Source organism: Struthio camelus, chromosome 17, assembly GCF_040807025.1.
Source record: "Struthio camelus isolate bStrCam1 chromosome 17, bStrCam1.hap1, whole genome shotgun sequence".
NCBI classification, from domain to species: domain Eukaryota; kingdom Metazoa; phylum Chordata; class Aves; order Struthioniformes; family Struthionidae; genus Struthio; species Struthio camelus.
In genome coordinates, this window is record NC_090958.1 from 11,004,768 (window position 1) to 11,024,121 (window position 19,354).

The 19,354-nt window shown below is 39.9% G+C and overlaps 1 protein-coding gene across 6 annotated transcripts in view; it reads right to left on the reverse strand.

Moving 5' to 3' along the window:
- Window positions 1-2,304: 2,304 nt before the first annotated feature.
- The window catches only part of GNB1L (G protein subunit beta 1 like), a 43,922-nt gene continuing 26,872 nt past the window's right edge, over window positions 2,305-19,354 (reverse strand). For 3 of the 6 annotated variants that reach the window (XM_068911131.1, XM_068911128.1, XM_068911132.1), the window contains exons 3-7: window positions 19,018-19,143; window positions 17,004-17,166; window positions 13,253-13,351; window positions 8,068-8,283; window positions 2,305-3,041 (exon numbers count right to left, since the gene is read on the reverse strand). In XM_068911131.1, the coding sequence (XP_068767232.1) occupies window positions 2,775-3,041; window positions 8,068-8,283; window positions 13,253-13,351; window positions 17,004-17,166; window positions 19,018-19,143 (871 nt within the window). In that variant the 3' untranslated portion in view covers window positions 2,305-2,774. Of the gene's footprint in view, window positions 3,042-3,133; window positions 3,198-8,067; window positions 8,284-13,252; window positions 13,352-17,003; window positions 17,167-19,017; window positions 19,144-19,354 lie in introns of all 6 variants that reach the window. The other 3 variants (XM_068911133.1, XM_068911130.1, XM_068911129.1) reach the window with 3 other exon arrangements.

Genomic DNA, 19,354 nt, shown 5'->3' on the forward strand with positions numbered 1-19,354 from the left:
CCAAGTGCCACTGCAGAAAAGATCTCAAGATCCTTAGGGAAGGGGTGGGGGAAACTAATTTTTAATGGCTAGGATGCACAGCTAGGAGAGGGAACTTGCAGTGAGTTTGCAACTCAGGGACTGCTTATGCATCTTTGAGGCAGGGGGAGTGAGTGATAAACAGTGGAAACTAAATTTTGCTCAGAAGCAAAATTTTTAGATAGTCTAAAAGCCTGAAGAACACTGAAGAGTTCCATGCCTATTGCACCAGAAGTCCCAAGAAGGCATTGCTGGCCTTGATCATGCACCATGCAAAATGACTGTAGCAGCTGTGCCTCTAACCCTGTGCCTCCTGGGAAGGGGACTGTTGCGGGGGGGGGGAGGGGGCAGGTATAAAGTGCTCATGTTTGACACAGGACACTTTGGGTCAGCGCTTGAGGAGATGCAGAGTTCTTTTCACCTTCCAGGACAGTGCCTAGCCACCAGCTTGCAGGTAGTTCTGGCACATGAGCTATCTTCATTGCTTTGAGGTTGTCGATAAAGGTGGAGTGATTCCACAGGTTAAAGCATAGGGTGCTCTCCTGAGCAGGTGGAGACTTGGGACCTGCTTCTTATTTCACTTAATATTTAAACAACTTATTTATAATCTAAGTGGAGAGGAGACTAAAACCGAAGTGCTTATGCAGTGGGTTATGTTGTTTTAAAAATTAAGGGTCACTGGAGGATCATGTATGTGAATTCTCCTACAGCAGAATGTCACTAAGTTATGTTTATAGAGCCCCACTCAAATGGAAGGGACACCAGGCTCAGGGCTGCCTGACAGGCTTCATCTGTGGTACGTTACAAGACAGGTCAGCCAAAATGAAATCTCTTTGCAAGCTGCCTAATGAAGAGTCTCTGGACCACACATGGCAATGTTTTCTGTAATGATACACTATAATATACGCTTCAATTTTGACCTACTTTAAGATGGCGGGGAAAAAGTTCCTTCCAGCAATAGGCTTGTGGAGAAGGTCCCTGTCTCATTCCATAAGGCTGCTGGCCTGGAGAATATTGTACTGTGTAGATAGCTCCTCCTCTGTGTGGGAGGTAGATGACATGTGGAGATGGAGAGATTAGCATCTATACAACTGTAGCTGGTAGGTGTAATGAACAGCAGTGCCGCCCCCTTGACTCAGGATCACTCAAAATTAGGCCTTAAATTTCAACTGCAGTGTGATCCTCCATGCAGCTACCTAACATTAAAGAAATAATCAAAGAAACAAATTATTTAAAGTGTCATCACACTCCAAAATGTGAAAGGCTGAGTTTCATTTAGGAACGCCTGGCAAAAATATGCTATTTCTGTGTTTTAATAGAAAGAACATCAGGCTTGGTGATTAAGGCTTTTAGTTCAATAGTATTCTCTTTGCTTTAAAGCACAGCTGGATAGCAGAACTTAAATTTTGCCTGTCCATTTTCCCTGAAATAATTTCTGAAGTCTTTTGATGTTGCTGTTCACTACAATGCTGGTGACTTTTTCTTTGATGTCCAGGCCCATACAGAGGCAGAAACAAATATTTCCAATAAAATATCAACAGAGCAGCACTCCTGATACACAAAACACTTCAGTTTGTGAAGCTGAGTTTTAGTCTGCAGGCCATCTCCTTTTTAAATTACTCTTTCAACAAACCGGCACTTGCTAATTGCATCAGTGGTATAGTAACTGCAACTTCCTGACAAACCTGAATCCAACAGTAATGTCTATGAACAGACTGTGCCATGCCCAGTATATGTTTTAAAAGAATGCTATTGCAGTCTCTTGATTGAAACAAAACAAAAAAAAAACCTTTATGAATGAATTTCAGCTTCCATGACCATAGAGATGACAAGTTAATGGCTCCATTTGCACTCTGTGGATAAGGATTTATCCATGCAGTTCCCCTTAATGCTAATGGGAGTGGTGTAGCTGAATCCCAGACTTGCCATGCTGAAAACTTACCCCTAACTCTCCAAGGAGAAGGGTGCTAATTGGATTGCTGAGTTTAAATCCTTCTGCTAGTCAGTCTATGGAAAGGATTTAGCACTGGCTCTGTAAAAGGCTTTACATAGCTTTGCAGTGCAGGGCAGAGGAAGATTTTTTTTTTCTTTTTTTCTTCCCTTCTTGTGATTAATTGCAAGGCTTGAGGTGACAGGAGACATAATGAAATTCATAAATGCCAAAGGCCGTCCCTAGTCACATTCCTGGCTGTTGGTTTAAGTTAGAACCTGACAGAAGTGTGAACAAATCAAGGTTGTTCCGATAGCCTTTCAGTTACAGAGAAGAAAAAGTAACTGACAATGAGAAACCACTGGAGGTGGTTTAATGGGTATAAATTCTCAAGAAAGAGTCATATTTTACACTGATTCAGATTCTTGGATACATAAATGACTTACAAACAGACATATTCTGCCCCCACAGCAGTCTGAGAGATTCCAGTTCCTTTTCACAAAAGAAGAAATTGGCAGGAGTTATTCAAGCAATCTGCCAAAGAAAAAGCCATGGCAGAGCCTGCAACAGTACTTGGAGCTACTTGTCCCGTGTTTTCATTCATGACTGGCTTTGCTCCACTTGTTATACATTTTAAAAATCAACTCCCCTCTTTGGAAAACAAAACCTGCAACGTTGCAGTCAAACAAGCAGCATAAAAATTAATCTAACGCTTTCCATGGACTCTCAGTTCAGCCTGGAAATATGCTCTATTGCTTCCCCACATCCAGATTTGAATTACTGCTTCACCAGTCCTGCTTTCTAGCCCATGAAAGTGCAGAACATATCATGTCTGAGTATATATTGACCAGATACTGATGCGGTGATCTTTTGAGCCAGCTGCTAGCAGTCTCTCACTTGGGTTGCTGTGATCTGAGAAGGACACACAATGGACAGTTGCTGTGTGGTAGTCCAGCACTGCTAAGGGCTTCATTTTTTTCCAGCCGAAGATCCTGATGCGATGATCCCAGCCGGCTGTTGCTAAGATCTTCTTGTCTGAGCGGATGGTAATATCAGATATGCCAGAGTTGACAAGTTTGTGTGTTTTGTGAACCTGAGTGAGAAAGTTGTTTTAAAAAAATTTGATCTCATCTATAAACAAAAGAAAAAGGAAACTTTGGGGATTTTAGAAGCTACAATACCCACCCATAAACACTGGTGCCAGGCAGGTAGTATGTAGCTTTTCACACCACCACATGTGGATGATGTCCTAGTGAGAACAATTATAGACAAGAGGTGGAAAAGTCCTTGACCTGAGCCCATCTCCAGCACCACTCTCTTCTTCTTTTTTTTTTTTTTTAAGAGCATCCCTTTTTAAATGCAATATGAATTAAAAACATAAACTATTTATATTCTGTCACAGTTCAAGTTCTGAGTCAAGGGTGTGAGTTTGAGAATCGGACTACCCATCTTTGCCCTTCTAGCTATTCTTGCATGAGCTGCAAAGTTCAAAGCTATGGCTGTGTATTTTCCCACTGCTGCACTATTCCCATGCTGATATTCTGATCTAGTGTTTAAACTACCTGCTACTTATTTCTACTATGTGGCCCCTCACAAAACCCCCAATAAGCTGTGGTAGCATTTACCACAGTCTTGAGAAAGGAGTGCTTCCAGGAATTAGGTTACAGTGTCAGGAAATCTGTATTTCTAGTACTCCTTCCCAAGAGACTTTTATTTACACCAAATTCCAAGAAGGGGATTATGAACAAGTTATTGATTTCAGTCTTGGAAGCCTTTTGTTACTGCTTGGAGACTACTGGGGCACAGACTTCTAAGGGGTATGATTAAATTGAAAGGTATTTAGCATCCTTCTTGGGGCACTAGGACTTCACACTATTTAGCCATTGGAAAGAAAGTTTTCATTTTGGAGTCGTGTTAGAGGAACCTTCTCTGAAGCACAAGGAAAACGGACTCAGTACTAACACATGTCTGCTATTCTCGCCTCAGATAATTTGCATTAGTCAGCAGTCCAGCTCTGAAACACGTGCAGTATATGCATCACAGTGTGCGTGTGTGCGCGCGTGTGTGCGCGCGTGTGTGCACGCGTGTGTGCGCGCACGCGTGTGTGTGTGTGTGTGTGTTGACATAGCAGAGCTTTGCCACAATGCACAAAAAAAACCCTTTTGAATGTTCTCTGATTTTGGCATGCATAACTCAGGATTATAGTTGGAAACGACATGTTAATGCTTCCATGTACTTAAAACCTAATATGTAGCTATCTTGTACCAAAGCTTAATTCAGTGCATGTTTTAATACACTGCATTTTGCTTACTGTTTTCCTCAGGAGGGAAGGGGTTTAAAAGCACATTACATCTGAGCAGGTTTCCTCCAAGAAGGGCATGCCATGATGCATAATCAGTACATATATTTCAAGAATATATTGGTTGCAGATCACATTAACTATAATATCGGATCTAGAAAACTACAACCTGTGGAATGCTAGTCAAAGTTGGTGTTTCAGTTGAGCACATCTTGGAATCTTACAGGAAAAAAGCTATAAGTAGTTATTTTTCAGCTATATAACAACTATCCAGCTCTTCACTCAAGGAGCAATATATCTAAAAATGTGCAAATTCAATGAGGAAAAAAGGCTAACTGAAACTCGATATGTGCTTCTTGCATCTTCCATACATTCCTATTTTAAACAGGCCCTGAAGAAGGTGTCTACACCTAATTTAGGCTAGGGGGACAAGCAAGTTTTTCTAAAGCCTGATCAGCAGTAGGAGGCTGTATGTAGCCCCTCTGTGGGGTTACAACTTGTTCTGTAAAACCTGTGCCTTTTGCTGGTATGCATTTTATTCCAAACTCCCCACTTATGCTAATGTGGCATGGCTTCAGTGGGATTTTTTGTTGGCATATGTGTACTGGCAAGGGGAGGATTTGTTACTGACATCACTAGCCTGGCAAAAGAAAGATGGGCCTTACTCTAACTGAGATTATTAGCTAATGGCTATAACTTATCCTGGGGGTGGTGGTGTTTCCCATCATTATTGTCAATTATGTGGGCAAGATCCATACAGCAAAATTGGGATGACTGGGACATTTTCAAGCTACAACTTGAAAATGAAGCTTATAATGGTGATGCCTTTTGGCTACAGAACATGAGGGAACAGTGGGCATTTGTGCATAATCCGTAAATAGGGGAGGTGAGAGAGAAAAAACAAAGTAGAACAACTTGCTTGAGGTATACGTAGCCAGGTGAAATCCTATAGCAGGGATTTGGGCTATCCAGTCACTTAAGGGCAACTACTGTAAACCTATGCATGCCAACATAGTTTAACTAATTTATAATTCGGAAAAGAAAGAGGGAAAAGCTGAGGTGAGCTGCTTTCAGCCACTCACGGCCAACAACAATTGCATTCACTAGCAAACACGTTAATAAATGTTGACATGCTGATATCCATCTCTCCACCCCTCCTGAACACATGGCATCTGTTTTTTTTTGTTTTTTTTTTTCCCAATCTCTCGCTCCTCCACTCCAAGTCATGTTTTTAAGCCTATTCTTATTAGAGAAATAGCCAATATGGTGGTGACAGCAACCTGAACTTCAGATTTTGGGAAACCTTAGCAACCCAACCAACAACATTTGTGTGCTTATTTACATTACAGCTTATAGATTTTTTTTTTTCTTATCATATAAAGGAGCTTCTGCGATTACCAGATTTCTCAATTCTGCTTTGTTTAGTCACCTGCAGAAGCTGTTTACCTCGTATGTTCTTCTGCCACAAACATCATCATTTAATTACACTATCTATCTCATCCAAATCATAAAGTTCATAACCGATCCAGTCATTTGCTGACAGTGATGATTTCAGCAACCTTCTGGTAGAAGACAATACACCAAACTTTCCCCATAGGGATAAACTATGAAGTTACCTTCATCATCTATTCATTGACGCACTGGAACATTGCCACTTAAAACAGAGCTGAAGTATCATCATTGCGTCATTATTTCTCCAACGGCAGATAGCTATGCACCACGTTTACTTATTAAAACCTTTTAGAATAAAAATAATGTGCCACTGAGTGGCTTTCCAGCATCTACCATTACCTCAGGTACCTGGAATGTCAGAAAAAAATCCCCATCTGGTTTATATTATTAATGCAATTGTGGAAAAAAACTTAATCTATGTCCTTGACAATTTCTAGCACTTGTATAAGAGATGCATTTTATTACGGAATTCACACCATCCATGAAGCACAGAAACAATACTTATGGTTTACAATATTTGGCATTTAAATTTATTTTGAGAAAAGTTACTATCTCTCAGTGCAATGTGCTGAAGCTGTAACTAACCCTGCATCTCTTGGGCATGTGAACACCCTGTGGAAAACAATACCTGGAATACTTCAGGTGAACAACTTTATTTTTCCCATGAGTCATACCTGTAACCCCTGCATTACAGTTAACTCATAACTGAAATGTGCTGTGGGGAACAATATTTTCTTTATCGGACTATTACAAACTTAGGAAAAGCAAAGCTACAATGAATATGAAGGAATAACTTCCTCTCCAACACAAAGCATTTGAAACTTATCATGATATTAGATTTCTTGCACCTTGAACTTTGAAAACTAGTCTCAATACCAAGTTTCTTACTGAGACTTTTCTGCTCACCTTTCCCTCTGCTTCCCTGGGCTACCTCCCAGTGTAGGCATGTGCCAGTAGTGATAGGAAGAACCAACTGAAGGCTGCCATGGGGGAGGGAGGGGGCAAAACCAAACCATGACAACTCTGTACCAGACTTGTTAAGCACTTCTTTATCACATTCACTTAGAACTCCTTCACTACTTATTCAGAGTCTAGAGTGCTTTTTTTGATTATTAAAGTTCAGACTTTCAGAATTTTGCCTCAGGAGCTGGTGAGCACTAGCTCCTCTCAACTTCATTTCATACAGGTGTATTTATACTGCATGCCCTGGGATCCTAGTGCCTTACCTATCTGTACATGCTAATTCTGTGGTGATGCCTAATAAATGGTGTGTCTTCGTAGTGTCCCTGGGGGGTTACGTTGCTGTTAGATGTCCAAGCACATGTTTTTCTTCCTGTAACTCCTTTCAGAAAACAGCATTAACTCACCACACTACCTAAAAGTTCTCCACAAAAGTTGCAAGCTGGAATAGCAGTTACTGTTTTTCCATGAATTGGTACATTGAGCAACTATCTTCTCAAGGATGCTACGGGGGCACATGGGGGTTGGTTAAGGCCCTCTTCTTTGTGTGGTCAGGGACCAACTGCCATATTAAAAAAGGTTGAAACACTCAGTGGGAGTGCAGTGGAGAAGCTACGTAGGGGGCTTTTTTACTTGCATGAGCTTTTATTAATGCAACTTCATTTCCACACCTAGTTAAAACCTACTTAACCCCTTGGCACTGTTGGAACACTTGCTAAAGTTGTCTAGATTAAGCAATATTTATTGCCATTCACCAGTGTAGACTGAACTGGTGATTGTAAGACCTCCTTCTAAACCAGCCATTCCAGGTTTGTGTAGCTCAGGCACAAACTGATACATCCAATTAACTTATTTTTCCCTATCTCAGATTAGGGCTCTCAAAGACGTCAAAGAAAGCTGGCTACCTGAACCACACTTCCTCTTGGTGGTAACTGGGCATCTGAATCACTCCTACTCTTTAGGTTTGTGAAGCATTTCATGGAATATTTCTGCCTTTCTTTCAGTGGAAGGAAAGCTCCAGCCATTCAAGCAGAACCTTTGGAAAAGCAATCCTTTGTTTCTCATTTTTATAACTCATTTATAATGTTTAGGACATTCTGAGGGCTGGATACTACTAACATGAAAAATGAAGATACAGAGGCAATGGCTTGAGTAATGCTAGGCCTGTGTGCCTGTTGCAACTTTGGTAAAACCAGAAACATGTGAGAGAAGTTTTTTTCTTTTCTTTTTTTAAATCCTCATCATCTTTCGCTAAGTCTAGTCACATAGCATAGGCATTCTAACCAGTCTGTGATTAATTAGCTAGAGATCTGCAACAACTCCTCTTCATGACTAAATATTTTTTTTAGTCTATCAAACTGTTAGTGCAAAGTGGGATAAATGACACTAGAGGGCCAATGATCCTGACCTGGAGGTTCTGTTGCTCGTTGAGGCTCCAGATGCTAAGCACCTTTTCAGATGAGCCAGAGATCCCCTTGGCCTTCTCCGAGTCAAAGTCAAGGCTCATCACTGGCTCCTGGTGGCAAACAAGTCGGCTCAATGCTTTTCCCATTGACAGATGCCAAAGGATCACTGAGCCATCTTCATAGCCAGCCAGAAGCAAAGGTTGAGAACCAGAGTCCAGCTGATCAAGAAACATAAAAAACAAATAGTTTGTTAGGAAAATTCTCATCCTCAACTAGGTTTCAGTCCAAGCACCGGGGAAAATAAAAAGAAAATGCTGACCAGCATAGAAATGAAAAGTTAGAAGTCTGAATATTAATGCAACCATTAAAGACAAATGTTGATATTCCATCCACATTTATGAAAAGCATTATTATATAACTGCTGACATGCTCTTTTGTTTTATATGTATAGCTAGCAAGCTAGATAGATATAGGTATATACACATACATACACACATACACATATATAAATGAAAACAACATATATAAAAATATGTATATATAAATATATAGAGAGAGGATATATATATATATATACACTCACCCACCCACACACATATATATATATATAAATATATATAAAATAATAAAGTTACTTTACTCTCTGAAAATCCAAACCGTCGTCCTCAACATCACCTGAACAAAATTCTTGTGCCTGAAGACTGAAGTTTTCAAAAGCTGTACTTCATAATGAAGCCTAAACTTCATTGTGTTCCTTAAAAATATTACTTAGAGCAACTGAGTTACAAGCAAGCCATACAAAACTGTATGGATATTGAAAGAAGTCCTATGCACAAAGATTCTAGTTTCACTTTGCCAAGTGTGGGGTTACACATACAGATCATTTACGCAAGGGCACAGCAGTACTTAAAGATAGACATTGAACCACTCTTCGAGACTCTCTGGGTGAGTCACCAAGGGGTTAATGGGCGCCTGAGTCCCACTGTAACCAATTGAGAGCTATTTTGATTAACGATGTCACAGGCCAAAGGGCATGGCACCCTGGGCAGACACCTAATTTATTTAAGCCTCTGAAATAACTCAAAGAAGGGAACATTACTGGATTACATGTCACACTTAAGGAAAATATTCATCATTGCTCCAGCCAAAAGACTAATGACCCTGTAAGCAGTAACTGGTTATGTGAGTGAAGATGCAAATCCCTAATGAAAAGCAACTGAAAAACAGGCATCTGTTAATGCCAGTTATGTCTTTAATAGGAGAAAAGCCACCAAAATAGACCTGGGTGCTATGGCTACCTCATATGGGGACATCTTACCCTAATAATGCATCCATTAGGTCATTCAGTTCTTGAACACCATCTATCTGATCCTACAGGATTCCTTTGTTTGGTTCAATTTGAAAGAAAGTTAAAGGAAGTTTATACAGAATTAATTTTTACTGGCATCATATTATTGAATGCGGTTCTTTCAAACTGACTGGCTGTCAATGATACAAACCTGTACTGGCCAAAGGCTCACAATCTCTATTAATGGTCCAGACTCTTCTCACGCTGGTTATTATTTGTTCTAGGGAGAGTTAAACTAACAAGAGATGGGTGGTCTAGGTAATAAGACTGCTGAGTAAAAGCTTCATGTTCTTTCCAGCCTAAAGAACTGTTTAAGCGAGGAATGAATCTCACTGAGCAGGGTAGAAAATTGCCCCTTAAAATGAGAAAGCCAAAGAGAAATCCCCTACATCTTTCTTCTGAACAGGACTGACCACATCTGGGATCCTGCAAGAGCCTCATTCCTTACTTTAAGATCTTTTTTCTTTTGAAAAGGCAGGGAGCATGCTCTGGCTACAAAGGCCAACAAAGAAGGCCTCACCTAATAAACAGCCCTCAGCCAGAACTGGGCATGAATTTTCTGTCAAAGTTTTGATTTGCTAAAATAATACAACATCAGATCAAAGAATATATATTAAATATTTGTGAATTAATGTTATACCATCAAGTATTTTGAATGAAGAATATCTGCTTCTTAGGGAGAGAGAAAATTTTTTTTTAAATCTGAATGAAAGAAACATTCCAGTATTTATTTATATGTAATACATGGTTAAAGCCTCAAAGAAAAACAAAATATTTCATAGTGCTTCAATTAAGTAAGTTTAAAAAAGCCCTCAGTTGGGGCAGCAAACCACAAAAATCAATTATTTGCACAGCTCTTCTACAAGCACAGCACTCCTCCAGAGCCCTGCGGCTCCATACGAGGTATAGCTGTCATTAGGCAATGAAACAAGATATGGATGGGCAGGGTCAGCTCCTCTGCCTCACTCAAAATGGGATGGCCAGCTCTTCATAGGTGCTCATCACCGTGCAGCCCTCATTAAGACAAGAGGGACAACCAGGTGCTCAGCATCATGGAAAACACCAAGCTAAAACACATTTTTTTTTCTACTATGGGTATCTTAGCTGAGATTTGAAAAACAGTGATTTGCAGGCGAGATCTAAAATTGGTCTACTTTAAAAACAATCAAATCATTGTTTTCTCTGAAATGAAGGTCTTCCCCATATCTCCCTCCTGACTTTCCCAAATTATATGCAGTGTAATATTTTAATAAGTACATATACAGGAAATTGAACAATAAAGGCTACTGAAAGATCGGGAGGCTCTCGGTCTGATGCCTGGACTTACCAAGCAATGGATCACAACAGTCTATTTCCTTCAGTTGCTAATAATGGACACTTTTGCAGAAAAGTCCTCACCACTCATGTTCTGGTTTTAGGGGAAAATTTTAAAATATAAATCATTGTTCTTCCTAAGTAGAACATTTTGTTGTTACATTTGGATAACTGTCAAGGAAGGAAGAAAAGGTGATCTGCTGTCAACTCAGCAGGAATAATTGCTATAGTTTATATAAAGCAATAACTCTGCATTTCCAGTTTCTACATGTATTATTCCCATTGAATTATTTTGTTTGCACCATTACGCAACATGATGCCTTCCTCAGGGAGTGCAAAAAATTTAAGGGAAGACTATCCTTACTCCTGCAAATGCTACCCCACCCAATTAGTAATAGCAGGAAGGTGTGAAGCTCAAGGGACAATGTATTTAAAAACATGAACCTTCACAAGGGAGAAAAAAAAACATTGCATGAACTAATACTTTTAAGCACAAATCTAGTAAAATGAGAATAATAATAATAATAAAAAAGTCTCAAAATAACAAAATACACCGATGCCAGCTTTTTAACAGCTTAGGAGAAGCCAGTGAGGATTAATCCACAAGCCTAACCTAAGCCTCAATTTCCTTTCACTCTACAACAAAGTTTCCAATTCAAGCTGCTGCTAGTAAAGTGTATTGTTTCACTGATACATGGATCTTTTTTTTTCTTGGCATGTAGAAAAATATGATGATACATGGCAGCAGTCCCCACACTCTTGTTGGACCACAACCCCGAGCAGACTTCCTTCAGACCATTACGTGGCTCTCTCTCTCCATGTCAGCCTCTGTTTCAACTTGTTAATTTACTGTGCCATAAGCAACATCAAATGGTCTCTTAGGCAACATGTTGCCCAAAAGCCATAGGTAGGGGAGTGCTCATCTTCTGCATATGTCTATATTGCCCAATGCAGTAATGTACAAAGAAATCCCAGACTGCTTCTATTCAGGAGGGAGGCGCAGCTGTGCTAGCCTGTGATCTTCTGCTTTTATGGTTACTCGGCTGCCTGCTTACAACCAAACCACAAAACAGAATGCAGAGCATCACTTTGGTGTACCACATATAATTATCTGCCCCTAAAGAGTATCCTTCTCCCCCTGATTTTAAAGTGAGTTACACACATGCGTGAAGAGGGCAAATACAGCTGTGAGACTGTAAATGATTATCTATCTGTCCTTGCCTGTTGCGATCTAGGAAGATGTGGTCACTTCCCAAAGCCAGAATTTGCATGGAATGGTTTAGCTCTCCTGTTTCCCAGTCCTCTGCTTTATCCCCACTGGCAGCAAAATTAAAAACTACATAAAATTAAGACTCTGCACCTGCTCTGCTTCCTAGGGGAATAGCAATATTAATGTATGTAGAAACTGTGGCAAGACAGAGAACTTTTTATACAGGCAACAACATTTTCAAACACTAAACAAACATTTCCCGAGTTATCTTCATCGTATTAAAATATGTCCAGGAAACAGAAAGCCACATTCATTTCACTGAGTACTGAACACTGATTGCATTTTTTAGAAGAAACTTTCTCTTTAAAAAAAGTCTAAGCATTCTATTTTAATTTGTCTTTTGATTTTTTTCCTCTAGTTTTTAATTCCACCATGGGATTTGAACTGTGGCCTGTCCTACTTCTGTATAGTCAGCAAATTAATTCCTCTGGACTTCAGTTGGTTTACAATCTAGAGTGAAGATACTAAGGCCTCAAATTCACAACAGATTCGTAAGTACTTTCTTCAATTGAAACCAATACAAATGTTCAGATGAGCCTGCAGGAATAACGTACTTGAAATCAGCTCTGAGGGTACTGCAGACCTATAAGGGTATGTGGTCGGAAGGGTTAAAACAGAGGATCAGCTTTGCCACCAATTCTTGCAAGATGTAGAGCCAAACACTTAAACTCCTTCCTCCCTCTACTGCCACCTTTTTGTATTACTTGCCTTTCAGTGTTGGCACCCTATATATATATTCTTTGCTAAATATCCTGCAAAAGTTCAGGAAGTATTTTTATTTACTCTTTTGTCCGAAGCCAATACAACAACAGTATTTTGTTCCTATTGCATACTTGGAATAGAAATGTTCATAGAGTACTTCCTCGTCCTGAGGGCATTGAAGTGAACGCAACCTGCCATTAAAATGACTGTTTTTAAGTAACCCAATCATTTCTCATCATTCTTAATACAGCGAGAAACCATATCAAACAAATGGCTTTGGTAAGTCACTCGCTTTCCTCTTGACTGTTGCAAAAAAACGTATCTGTCCTAAGGATACAAAGCTTTCCCTGGGTATTTGCAAATCTTCCATTAAAGCTTGGAAAGTTCTGCAAGTTACATTAAGGATGTTCACAAATCTTTCTCCCCTTTAATAGTATAATTACTTGATTGGTTTGATAATAAATCAAAATCCATGTGAAGAAAGATTCATATGCTTCATATAAAATGAATCACAGGGAAAACATTTCACAATTAGCAGGCGCTCTCGCCTTACCTGCCATAACTTAAGACACATGGGCATGCCCAGCTTGGCACCCACCTCTGGCTTCAAGGTACAGACTGACGTCTTGGATGGCAGCTCCAAAACCTGAACCTGACATCAGGAAAACAAGAGTATTTGGTCAGGCTCCAGTTCAAAATTCTGCTGTTAAAAACAAAAGTCTTTTAAGGTGATTAAGGCTAGTGTAAGCTCTTCCAGTAAAAACTCAGTCTGGAGGAAACTGGAGAATGTATGTTAAGTTGGAGCTGTAGGGTGATCTACAGCAATCTAAATAAATGCATCGTTTTATGGAAGACCAGACAAAACTGCTGGAATATAACACATCCTCTTCTTCTGCTCTGCTATTGCATCTGTGTTTTATAATCTTCTTTCCATATAGTGGATGATACTGCAGGCTGCTTCATCTAAAAATACTTCCCTGCTTCCTCTCCTCTCCCTCTCCCCTTTTTCCACTCTGTTGCTAAATTTCTTCAGTTGTGGACACTTGCATTACCTCCTCTGTTCTGGCACGGTAACACAGAGCTTTTGTGGCTATATAGGCGCTGCTAATGCAAGCTGGAGCACTGATGGTATACAGGTATTTTTACTACAATATTGTCTGACCCTACTTTGAATACAGACAATATTGTGTTAAACACCTGCTGTCTACACAGCAGCCTCTGCTGTTGCTTGCCCTGCTGGTAATGAATTATGGATCTGATTTTTTTTTTTTTTTTTTTTTTTGCATAGGGCAAGTCTTTCCTCTGCCAAGGAAGTAACTCATTTCCACCTCAGGATGATGGGAGGCAAGATCAGTGGAGTCTGCCTTTGCAGTTTGGCACTGGCAGGTTTTGAGTCTCTTGACTGACACAAAAGAGCCTCGCTCTGGGCTTATTCTTTAGCCCTTAACTTTGGAGAAAGTGAAGTTCTTAGGTATCAAAAAATTGCTGCCAGCAACATTTTTTCCATATCACTGTTTCTCGAATGCATACTTAATCACTGAGGTGATCTTTTATTTTAATTAAAAAAAAAATTGCCTGCATTATTTCAGAAAATTAAAGGACTTCAAACATTTGGTAAATCGAGCATCACCAGACATTCTAGGCTATTTCAGAATGTGCAAAGGCCCAATATTGCTGTCGGACAGCCCCAGTCATGCGAATTTCCTTAAGCATCTGAGATGAGGCATTAGACAAATATGACTCCTCTGGGAGCCATCAATCAAGACCACGGCAGCTGCGATGGCTTTCCTATCCCATACCTTTAGTTCAAAGCTTGCCAGAACATCTTCCTATTTCTAGAGATTGTCAGCCAGCCTGCCAAAAGCCAGCTGCACTCTAGGACTGCGAGTCCACAATGTACTAAACACAATATATAGAACATTTTCTAAAGCCAATTAGCGGTGGAACAGGAAACTGCTCTCCTGTTTTGAGGGACAGAGACTATAGCAAAGAGCCATCCAACGTATGAACGAAACCTGTGAACAGATCAAATTTCGACCATCTGGGAATTCTGGTTCTTTGGAGCTGTGCTCTTAACAAAAAATTCTTTTTTACTTGGCAACTTCCTTGCTATCAACATAGAAACCTAGTTAGCCATCACAGGAAAAGGGCTTTAAGTATGAAGATGACCTGCTCTCATCTAGCATCTTTCATCATTGGCTTTCCAAAGAGCATTACCTGCTAGACCCCAGGAAGAAAAAGACAAACTGCAACTTTACATAACAAAGAAAGAGGTATCACTGTGATAAATGCACTACTGCAGGTTAAAAGAAAAAAAACTCCTTTGCTTTACCTTGAGTCGAAAGGGAAGAGCTGATACAAAGCTATAGTTGGGCTTGCCAAGGACGAAGAAAAAAATCGAGACAAGAAGAGCTCTTTGCAGAAGGCAGTCAGGCATGATCTGCCTGTGCTAGACTGACAGTTCCAGAGACTGTCTGCATTAGAGGCAACTGAGCCTTAGAAATAAATACTATTTCACATATTTTGACAACTGTAACCTAAAACTTGAAGTTCTGTGTTTATATTGGTTTTGCTTAATAGGAGAAAGATTTGCCTTTGCCTGAGGTTAATAGTGTTCCTGGGTGGCTAAAACTGGCCACAAGGAAACACACCCTTTTTCTTTTTCACATTAATAAAGCTTTTAACATGTTTCTGGCAAATTGGCAAGAAAAGTGCGTGTAACTCATAATTGGTGATTTAAATGCAATCATGAAGCAAATAAATGCCTGTTCAGATCTCATTATTTATGGACTGAACCTGCTTTAAGACAAAATTACTCTTTTTTGGGCACCAGCCAAGCATAAACACTTATTAAGTCTTAATTTTAATCATAAGCCGCAAATGTACTGTGTCTCAGACAGTGCTGCCTATTTGGAAACACTATATATTATGGGAGCTTATGTGAATTTATGGAATCCTGACACAGTTCTAATGTGAAGGTTCATATACAAAGTGGAACTCTTTTAGTTCAGGAGACAGCAAATCATTATCAGTTTGCATGGCCCAAGCATACAAATGAAAATAAAACAGTGAGGAGTTGTAAGAAGGAAGGGAAAGACATTGGGGCAAAGGTCTTCTCTTTGGGTTAGTTGATTATTTAATTCTTCATTAACAGAATGTATGTGTGTATAACTCTTCCTTGCCTGACACAAAAATGCACTTTTCGATTTTGTTTAATTTGCAGTTAAATATTATTGAACACTGCTGTAAAATGGATGCAGTTTTTGTTTGAGCAGAACAATATATGGGACCTACAATGGTTGTATTTACTGCTTACAGTGGTTGTGTTTACTGGCTCATTCCATTCTGGCTGTGATCCAGCGAAGTACTTAAATATGTGCTTAACTTCTGAATAATAAAAAGTTCACATTCTCTTGCAATGCAGGCACAATTCCCATATATTACTTCGCATACATACAATGTAATTCTCAGTTTCACGATATGTGCCTTAAAGTCTAGAAAAATATGTGGCCTTTCATGTCCCTGAACAATTTGCAATTAGCTGCAATATTTCATTTATTTATTTATGCCATTTTCTCCTTTTTTCTTATTTTTGGTATTCTGATGTCATGTGCTGGAATTAATTTAATTTAGTGTGATATCTGCAAATAGCCCATCCAAGAAAACAAAAATATGATTTCTGTAACACAGAAATTGCCAAAAAAGCTGTCAGTCAATGTTGGCTGTGATAATCGGTATTAGATGTGGACGTATCAAGTAGGAACTAAAATGAACCCTGCAGTCCTCTCACACAGAGCAAACCTCTGGTAGCTAATAGTAATTCAACTACTTCCAGGCCATGTACCAGTTAAAGAATTAGCCTGGGGTGAAAGACCACGCATCACGTTACAAATCATTTGCACCCTCCCCTTCTCTCACCAAACATGATTTTCGTTTCAGATGGAGGATGAGCACCTCTGGGTGATGACAGACTTTCTGACCATTAGTTCCCCAGCAGGACTCGAGATCCTTTTAACAGAATTCAGCAGCAGCACCAGAGGAGTTTTCAAAACTCCTGCACATGAAAGACCAGCAGCAGCAGCTGCAAATATCTGAATGTTAGACAAAACTTGGGACAGTATCCTTGACATCAGTGCATGAATTATATAATTAGGTCATCTTTCTGGCAGGTAAAACTAGCAGCCCCAAAAGGTTCCTTTTCCCACCTTCTCTTCAGCAGAGTACTTGACAGCCCTTTTGGACTATCTTGTTTAAGAAACAAAACCAACCCCTTGCCAAACACCAGAAAAAGAGATATTTCCTACCTCCTCTAGGGATTTGGCTGCCATGGCCATTAGCCAGCGCCCCTGTGCCACCTTTAGCAGAGAGCATCTGCAGAATCCCACATTCTCCGTGAAAACAGAATCCGTCACTGAAGTCCGTCCTTCTGCTAAATTCCACAGGCAGATCCTTTGGTCACGACCCTGACTTTTACAACAAGACAAGTTGTTCTGTGAGCAGCAGAACTGAGGAAACCTAGGTCTTTGACATCTACTGAGTAAGCTTACTACAGCTTTTCCTTCTGTTGGGGTATTAATAGGGTCTTTCATGAAATGCGTGAGAACTCACTGTCACTGAGACCTCTACCCTTCGCTGACTGTAAAACCGGCCAATAGGTCCAAAAGTTACTGGGAGGAGGCTGGACTTGTCACATACTCTGCCATCCCAGTAAGCCATGTTTCCTTAGGAAGACAGACTTGATCATACACAGTAATTCTGTTTTTATGTGCAAATATTTATGAATACTTACATTTTAGCACTGACGATACCTAATTTAAAAGGACTAGAATCAAAAGCATACAGAGAACAGCTCATTTAACCCTCTTTTACCCTAGCAGTGTCATACAAATATCTGGCATGTTGACAACTCCAAGAAACAAATAGCAAGACAATAAAGACCACAACAAACAAACAAAGAACTACAGTTACTCAGTGGCCAACTACCCACAGTTACAGTGACGGCATAGAGGCTTCTTACCATCAGGTATGTGTGGAGGAATAACAGGAGAGGAACTGGCGATGCAATGAGTAACAGGAATTCAGTAATGGAATATTATGGTTGGAACATCCATGCAATGGAGAACTAGCAGCTGGGGCTGCATCACAGATGTACTGCTGCAGCGCAGACAGAGACTTTTCTGCATATCCCTCCAGCCACTGGTGCAGCTCAAGCAGAGACCTATCTCTCCAGCCCACAGAAGCTACAGGACTACCGTAGCACAGGATACCTGTCCTCATGTTATCACCTGGGATAAGGTTTCATCAAAAATACCCTATCCATGCATTATTTTAATTAGCAGTATCACTTGACAGAAGTATGAAACCAAAACAGTCTACACACTGTTGGGACTTCAACATCAATACAGAAACTCCCATCTATTGTTCAGTCGAGTGACAAAATATCAAAACATGTATAGCACTGGACATACCTACAGCATGGTACTGCACAAAATTGCTGTGATTTAGCTTTAGAACAGTAAAATAAAAATAGAGGTAACTGCTTTCCTAAAATTACATTGCTATGTGAACTCTTATAAATATACAGCAAAAATAGGGGAAAAGGAAAAACTCTGTAATTATACAAACAATACTCATTCAGTATGATTTTATAGGGGAGAGAGTTGATAATTGTACTTAAACAGGTAACAAATATAGATGCTAATGAGTTCCACTGTATATTATAAGAGATGTCTTCTCTAGATAAACATGTCAGAACACCTCCAAGTCACACAGACGCTTTGGCATCTACTCTACTCTAGATCACCTGTCTGATCCAAAGTACACAAATCTTCCCGACCTTCCCTTGCTAAAAGAGAACACAAGACATTTTGCAATAAGGCAAAGACATGCAACTCAGCATTCCTGCTCATTTTCAATGTCTTCCATTCTCCATCGCTGATTCTTCTCTTCCGTCCTCACTTTTCGCCCCTTTCCCTTTTTATAAACTCTTTGTTTTAAATTTGATCTTTCCTGGAAACCAGTTGCAAAGTATTTGTCAGCTTTCAGTCCAAGTGCATTTGCTTTTCCCAAAGACCTCACCTGATCTCAGTGCAATAACAAAAGACACTACAGACCCCAGGCTGTCATGATGTAGTCACGTATGTATCATAAACAAATTGAACATACTATTTTTTCCACTTTTGGTTCTTCTGTATTTCTGCACATTTTCTGTATGTGTTGTAGAGACTTTTAGTGAGTCCAGAAATAACATATCTTTTTTAATCAAGTCTATTACAGAAACAAAAATAATTTTCTCTGTTTTTTGACTGCTTCACTAACCTAAGGAGCCTGTCTTTAGCATCCATTGTTTCCACCCAGTAGACAGACTTTCTTCCATGACCATCCAGTGCTGTGTCCACTCTGCGTGTTTTCAAGTTCCAGACATGGACAAAACCATTCTCAGACCTAGCAGTAAGAACAGAAGACGTTTAGTGTGGCCATTACATGCAATCTGATAAGACTGACTAGCTGATGTATACAAATATCTAAAGGGAGGGTGCCAAGAGGATGGGGCCAGACTATTTTCAGTGGTGCCCAGCGACAGGACAAGAGGCAACGGGCACAAACTGAAACACAGGCAGTTCTGTCTGAACATGGGGAAAAACTTCTTTACTGT